The sequence below is a fragment of the Xyrauchen texanus genome, chromosome 3 (assembly GCF_025860055.1).
Source record: "Xyrauchen texanus isolate HMW12.3.18 chromosome 3, RBS_HiC_50CHRs, whole genome shotgun sequence".
Taxonomy (NCBI): domain Eukaryota; kingdom Metazoa; phylum Chordata; class Actinopteri; order Cypriniformes; family Catostomidae; genus Xyrauchen; species Xyrauchen texanus.
Genome location: NC_068278.1, coordinates 50820291 through 50828687, shown reverse-complemented (window position 1 = coordinate 50828687; position 8397 = coordinate 50820291). Strand labels below are relative to the sequence as shown.

The window sequence follows — 8397 nt, the reverse complement described above, 5'->3', positions numbered from 1 at the left end:
GAGACAGAAATCTTTTTTGTCTGAGCATGTCTGAGTTTAAAGTGCAACCTGTAGGAACTGCACTCAAATGGAACAATATAAAAGCTTTTTGAAAAAACAATGATGTTTAAGTTGGCAGAAGGGTGAAGTCAAAACTACATATTCATGGTGGTATCAGAGAGATGGAAGAAATATGATAGGCCTTAATTGAATTAAGAGATTACAAGTTGTCTTCAAGCTTGGTTGGCAAAGAGAAATGAAGAGGGAAGGAAAGCTAGAAAAAATGGAGGTACACTTTAGTTGGCGAGCATTTGAATGCCCTGAAACTATGAATCTTTGCAAAACTACCTTAGAGGAAAAAACGAACAGCTGGATTATGACCACTGGGAACATTTTTAAAGCAGTGATGAAGCGAATATGTAAAAAAACATTAAATGGTTTAGTATTCCCAATGCAAATAGCGAGTTAACTTAAAGATAGGTTTTGACCTAATCTAACTCTTAAAGAGATAGTTTACCCAAAAAAATGAAAATGCTCTCATCATTTACTCACCCATATGCCATCCCAGATGTGTATGACTTTCTTTTGCTGACCATAAACAAAGAATTTTAGAAGATTTTTTTCAGTTCTGTAGGGCCTCACAATGCAAGTGAATGGGTACCAAAATGTTGAAGCTCCAAAATGCTCATAAATGCAGCATAAAAGTAATCCATAGGACTCCAGTGGTTAAATCAAAATCTTCAGAAGCGATATGATAGGTGTGGGTGAGAAACAGATCAATATTTAAGTTAGTTTTTACCATAAATGATCTTCCCTTCCCAGAAGGTGGCGATATGCACGAGGAATACAAATCATCAAAAGAAAAGAAGAAGGTGAAAGTGGAAGTGGAGAGCGATAGTAAAAAAGGACTTAAATATTGATCTGTTTCTCACCTACACCAATCATATCGCTTCTGAAGATATGGATTTATCCACTGGTGCGTCACAATTTTGGTACCCATTCACTTGCATTGTATGGACCTACAGTGTTGAAATATTTTTAAAAAATCTTCATGTTCAGCAGAAGAAAGTCATATACATCTGGGATGGCATTAGGGTGAGTAAATGAGAGAATTTTCATTTTTGGGTGAACTATCCTAGTAACTATGTTGGTGTAACCTAATGTAATTATGTTGATTCAGTCATACTTGATTCTTATTGGTCAATCGTGTCATCCAGCTGTGAAATATTTCTGAATATATTGAACTTACATCTGGGGATAGTGATATTTTACCTGTCATCCAGGTATTGCGAGTCAACTTTCCTACTTCTAGTATCACTCTGCAATCTTTAAAAGATATTAAAATAATTTTCGACACAAACCATTATTTCATGTTCATATATTTGGCAAATAGACAAGTAATAAGCGATAATGAACAGTCAGAAGGTAATTTTCGTAATATGAACACGGACCAACAAAAAGTGCAATTCAGTTGTTTCTGGACACTCTGCAGTCGAACATAATTTCAACTAAAATCATTATATGTCCATTTTTACTTAAAGTCTATGTATGGGCAATAATAATAGTTAATCCCCTTTAGCAACGGCATTGTCATTATAGACACCAGGGTTTATCATTTTGTCAATTCTCCCTTTCTATAAGCAGTGCAACAAAGTGCATGACCTTTGCATCTGTATTTCTCAAACATTAATGTCATCCCTTTCCTTTTATAGACACGCAAGTTTCCATATTCTCACAAGCAGTTGCTGTTGGGTGAGCTGGTATGCCTTTGCAGCTGCTATGGTACTTTTGAATTGTAATTTTTGGAGCTTAACCTCAAAAGGGTGGCAGATTGATGGGAACTCAAATGGTTTCCGTTGTAAGGGAAAGGGGGAAATACATCTGCAAGGGAGGAGTGAAGAGAAAAATAAGAGAGATCCCTTTTCCCCTCTATTCCCGCCTTCTGTGGTGTGGTAAAGTGAGGTATAGGCCTTTCCTGTGGCCTCTGCATAATGACGTAGGACGTTAAAAACAGAAGTGACTCAGGAGATGATGACAGACGTAATGTCTGCCCACTCTAGAAGTTCTGGTAGGTTTCTTTTGAGGACGGAGATACAGTATGTCACTAAGGCAAAATAAGCAAAGTCAATAGTCTATAATCTCATTTCAGACCATTTCACCAGTTGTCGTATTCTTGCGTCGTTGTGTCCTAATACCATTCGTTTTGTTTTCAGTTAGTCGCTTATACGCAACTGCTTTTAACACTAGCGATGATGTCAAGCCTACAACCCCCAGAGCGAGCAAAACACCCAGTGAGCATGCAAAAGGATACCCCCCAAAAATTATATTCTGTCTATATTTATTTACCCCGTCCTTGCAAATCTTTCTTCCTTGAAACAAAAAGTTTGTAATACTGCAGAATGCAATGGCTGCTCTTTTATGTACAATGAAAGTGAATGGAGACACTGGTTTCTGAGCTCCAAAAATGATAAAAATGCACCATAAAAGTATCATTAATATAGTCCACAACAACTTGTGCACTACAATCAATGGAGATTTCAGCAACAAGCTATTTGTGCGTCCACAATGAATGTAATAATGTTACGCAAAAGCACTTTACCAGCCAATCAGAACATATTTGATGTTTAATGTACAGTTATGAGGAGCAGGATTTTGGGCTGGGATGATGCAGCAAAAAAAATGAACATTTTCTTCACAAAACTGGCAGACAAACATGAGCATATCTTCACCATCAAAGATCTTTCTCCCAATGTTTGATAAAAAGGGTAATATAATAACACATTTCCCTTTGATGGTAAATGAGCCAGAACAAATCAGAGAGATTTATCAGAATTTGAGTTCAGCTAAAGTAATCAAGCTAAATAAACGTGAGCACGTAGAAACGTATAAAGCTTTTACAAAACTAATCCCAAATGAGTCCTGTTCTCTGCTCTACTGCTTCTCTTCTCAACACATTCTCTCATTTCAAATATGGAATTCACAAAGTATAATTAAATATCTTAAATCTGGAAAAGTAGTTTCTTTAAATTCATCCATTTAAACAGCTGCTACAACCATGCACATGCAGTCTTGGCCATTGCGTTGCAACTCACGCTTTGAGTGTCGCACACCATGAGTGTTGCTTTTTTAAGATGGCATGTCAAGTTTAAAATATTTCCACTTGTAAAAACACATTGCGAGACCCGTTTTATTCCAATCCGTTATGGTCACGTAAAAACAAGTCTTATGAAAAGGCACCTATGAAACGAACCCCATCTGTGTCAGGTGAACTTGTAACTAACCTAGTTAGTATACAGGGCTTCTTTAAGACTGATTAGTGAAACAGTCATTAAGTCTACCCAGCAACTAGTTGATTTTCAAATATGTAGATTTGCACATCCATTGTAGGGACCTTGGCAGTGTAGAGCTCTGCAATGGTTATGTGTTTTCACATTATGCAACTTTATCAACTCAGTGTTTGGCAAAGGACACGTTGAACATCTGTAAGCGGGAAAGCAGTTCAAATGACACACACACACATGGTGGAAGCACTTCTCATCAAGTGGTCCAAATAATTTTAATTGGGGTGAGCAGCGGCCACACATACTGACTGCCAGCTGTATCATTCAGAGTCATCAGGACATAGGCCTTATGTACCTTCTGTTTCCCATTCCATTCCTTATGTTTGTTTTCCAAAGGAACATTTTATCCAGTGCAAGCTCTGCATCGGGACCTTTGAATAGCTTTGAGGAGAACATGGTTACGTTTTCAGTGGATGTTTGCCCTTTAACTCTGATCTCAACCCAGCTTCTCTTACCCCCTTGTTTTGATGGTGTTTCTTTAGAATTTAAAACTAGACAAAATGAGCAGTTTGAGGCTAGTGATTCAAAACTAATTTAGCTAAATGGCTGAAACAAAATGTAGAATAGACTAACAATAATTTTCTCTAGTATTGGTGTATGAAAACCTACAAAATTTCAGAAAGCTCTGTTTCCATTACTAGTGAGCTGCCTTCAGAGGTAGCATCTTAATGGCCATGGAATATAAGTGACCGATTTGGAACCATCTACAAAGGCAGTAACTCTCCAAGTTCATGGGAGACTCAACTTACAATTGATTCCATTTATTGATGTTAGCATTTTGCTAAGGTAATGGCACAGTAAAAAGCATAAAGGGCATAACATAAATAATAAGTAAATTATTGAACCATTTTCATCAACAATTTTCAGGTTTGACTGAATTTTAAGCATATTTATAGTCAACATTTCAAGTCCATCTGCCATCTAGAATGAATTAATTTTAGGATTGCATTCTGTAAAGCTGCCCAAGAATTTGGCCAATGAAGTATCTTAGAAGGCAACATCATTTTGTTGCCTACCTTTTGGGATGGACTATGTGTTAGGAGCATGCATGGGCGATATAGGCAAAAATGTATATTCCAATATTTTATTTACATTCATGCATTTGGCAGACGCTTTTATCCAAAGCGACTTACAGCACATTCAATGTATACAATTGATCAGTTTGCGTGTGTTACCTTGGAATCGAACCCATGATCTTGATGTTGCAAGCACCACATTCTACCAGTTGCAAAATGCTGTTTGTTTGTGGCGTGGGGACGTGGTCATGTGTCGGTCTGCAGGAGAGAGAGAGCGGAAAGACTTATCACCTGGTTCATAATTAAACCTAACACCTGTCTCTCTCTCTCTCTCTCTCTCCCACAGAACAACACATGACCACGTCCCCATGCCACACCGTTATTTTGACAAATTAAAAATAAAATTAAAAAAATAAAAAATCAGGAAAGAAAACCATTTAGAGGGCATGAAATAGAACGATTCGTTTTCATTGTAACCATCTTTACGTGTCTCCACTTTCTATCTCGCTCGCTCTGCCTGCATGCTTTATGGGCGTCTCATCTAAGGCAGCGTGGAAAAAGGCACATTTTAATGCAAAATAAGGCAAACGTAACTAATGATGCATAACAATTAAATAATGATTATAATTATTATTTGTAGCACACCCTCTAATTGGAATACACATTCCCTACCATGATGCAGCATTTTGCATAACTGCAATAGAGACAATACTCGAACATGTTTACCTGTTGACATTTTTTTAGCGGTATATCGCCAACCCCTAGAAAGGAGTGTCCCTATGATGTCTTCAAATGCTGTCAAGGTAGGCAGCTCTAGATTTTGGAACCGAGCGATTGTTTCTGATATGCTGTTACTATCATACCTTCAAAAATATAATAATTATAGTGAAATGCAGAGAATATGACATTAGCAGCAATGTCAGCTGGTGTTCTAGGAAGAGCTAAACAATTGTCTACAGTCAATAAGTATGCAATTTAAAACTTCAGATTAAAGCTTATTCTGATACTTTTCTAATTAAATCTATTTACAAAAGTATAAGGATCTTCATTTGTTCTACATAAGCTAAACGTTATGAACATCATAGGTTTGAAGCGTGTTGCTGATAGATCACCTTGTCTTCATGCTGTCTTATTGTCTTTCTGAAAAAATAAATAAAACAAAAATTAATTGTTATTAATATGTACAATCATCAAATGATACACATCTGCATCAGGAATTACTAAATTGACTTTCAGGCATTAAAATTGCAAGTTCTCATGCACGCACGCAAACACACACACACACACACACACACCTCCACCCTTTGGCTACACACAGGTGTACTGAACATGAAGTTCCTCTCTTAGAAGCTATCCACACCATCATTTAAAGACATATCCTCAAGGCTTTTCCTAAATGGAATTCCAAGAGCTCATTAGGGACTATCATCTTCTTCTTGTCCATATAAATCACCACCCAACAATAATTTCTGTGAGAACTGATCTGAAGGAGGGCCAGTCTCTAAAAAGTAAAGGTAGTTTAACCTGATGCCATTAGAGAACCATTTAAAGTTCCACCAAGAACGTTTAATATCTAGTTCTTTAGAAACCCGTCTATGAACTTGTTATAGGCTGTTTTTAACTTGACCAAATTAAAACTCCTTTAAATGGACCAAAAAACAAAACAAAACACTCTTCTCATTTTGAGACTCTTCCTTGCCTTAAAATTGGGCTCAGATCTCCTTTTGGTCCACTTAGTTGTGGCCATGGGCTAGGGCTAGGCCAATGTTTTTTTGGAACCCGGACATCTACATTATTAATTATATTATTACATTTTTATTATTATTAATAATAATAAAGATAAACATTCAACATTATTATACAATAGTAATCCATTTCGATTTAAATTTCTGTAATAATATTCTGTTTTTTTACTTTGACATGGCAATAAAAGGTCCTTTTTAAAGTAAAAGGAAGGCCTTTAAGAATCTGTATTTAGTTTTTAATTTGCCATAGAGTTAGAATAAGGTGCTCTTCTCCATCATTCAGCACTACCTTTGTATGGTACTATAAGTATGAACTAACTACCAAAAATAATTTTATTTAACTCTTCTGTTATGTTTAAAAAACTGTATTTTTTGGGTCAAAAATGACCCACAAAAAATTAGTTCAATAGATTTTCAGTAGATTTACAGCACACCTATCTATTATTTCTGAACATGAAAATGTTCATAGGCTTACATACATGTTTTCCCACTGAACACCTTATATAATAGCGTTTTAACTGAAAAGAGCGCCACCTATATGTCAGTTGTGGTACTACTTGTGTAAAGTTATACAGTACATTTTTAGCTTTACTGTAAGGATTTACAGTATGATAATTATATATTATTTAGTCAGAATAAAATGTACAAAATAAATAAATATGACATGAAAAAACATTAACTAATTTTAAAAGATATTTTTGTCAAAAGACAAAAATGGAACACCGAATGGAAGTGAACGGGGCCAATCCGTAAATTTAAAATACTCACTTTTTCAAAAGTATAGCAACAAGAGATAAACAATTCGAGCATTAACATTATTTTAGTATGACAAAATCACATACTAACCTTTTCTGTGTAAAAGTATATGCAATTATACAACTTGTTGCCATGTAGAGGTAATGCCATGAACCGTAAAACAACTGTAAATACGGCAATTTAAACAACTTTTTTTAAAAGAAAATGAGCAACAAGTAGAAATAATTGTTTTTGATAATCAAAATTACAATAAGTTTCCATTTGTAAACATCAACTTAATTTGCTAATATACTGCAAATAAAATTGACTACTATTGTTTTGATTTGTTAATCTTGGCTAAAGTTCATTTCAACATTTACTAATACAGTTTTAAAATGAAAAGTTGTTTATGTTAACATTAGTCAATGCATTATGAACTAACATGAACTAGTGTTTTAATCAATTAACATTAACCAAGATTAATAAAAGCTGTTCAAAATGATTGTTTATTGTTGGTTCAAGATAACAAATGCATTAATTAATGTTAAACCTTATTGTAATGTGTTCCCATTGAGCTTAACTTGTATTGAACCCTGAATATTCCTTTAATAAGAAAATGGTTCTTTGAGGGTTCTCAGAAATTTCACAGGGGAATGAACAAGACCTGTCAAAGTGCAAGACCTGTATATATATATATATATATATATATATATATATATATATATATATATATATATATATATATATATATATATGATCTGTTTATCTTACCTCATCAGTTTTGCTCTATCATCATAACATTTAACATTCATTTAGCACCACTAGATAAGTTCAAGTCAAACTCATTTCCTTACATGTTTATAAACTCTGAGTTTTTATAATTATAAGATACAGAAAAATGTTCAGTGGGTAAAAGCTGATAACCATCTCTCATGTGCAGGCTCCTGTTCTGCCTTTGATGTGTGATAGGGCCAATATGAGGAACCATAATAACACTGCTGTGTGTGTGTCAGTGTTAATGACTTTGCAGTGGGAGTGAGCGAGGCCTGCTGAGGCATGCTGGGAAACCCTATCGCTGGAAAGTACCAGGGTGTCTTAGGCAGGTAAGCACATAACACACCCACACACACCTACATGCACATGCAAGCATAGATGAAAGTCGGAACAAAAGAAACACACTGATTGCAACACAGATATATACGTATGTGGTGACATAAAGACAGACATATACACCATCAACACACACACACACACGCACACACACACACACACACACACACACGCACATACACACACACACAATATATACACAGGCATCAAGGCAGAACTAAAGTGGAGGTTACACACAATTATGTCAATAAAAAAAAATGTCCAAAGCATTATAAAAATGGCTGCTTGTTTTTTGTTTTGTTTTTTTGGGGGGTGTTTTTTGATGATCTATAATCATTTGGGATGATTATAGATTATCCCAAATGAATAGTACAACCTGTATAACGTCATAGGGGGCAGCAGTCAGTGGTCAGTGGCTCAGTGGTTGAGGCTCAGGGTTACTGACCAGAAGGTCGGGGGTTCAAGCCCCAG

The 8397-nt window shown here is 35.5% G+C and overlaps 1 protein-coding gene across 3 annotated transcripts in view; it reads right to left on the bottom strand.

The window, feature by feature from the left end:
- Window positions 1-3224: 3224 nt before the first annotated feature.
- The window catches only part of susd2 (sushi domain containing 2), a 46374-nt gene continuing 41201 nt past the window's right edge, over window positions 3225-8397 (bottom strand). Inside the window, exons 15-16 of one of the 3 annotated variants that reach the window (XM_052110870.1) lie at window positions 5449-5476; window positions 3225-4594 (exon numbers count right to left, since the gene is read on the bottom strand). In XM_052110870.1, coding sequence (XP_051966830.1) covers window positions 4583-4594; window positions 5449-5476 — 40 coding nt within the window. In that variant the 3' untranslated portion in view covers window positions 3225-4582. Of the gene's footprint in view, window positions 5477-8397 lie in introns of all 3 variants that reach the window. The other 2 variants (XM_052110859.1, XM_052110887.1) reach the window with 2 other exon arrangements.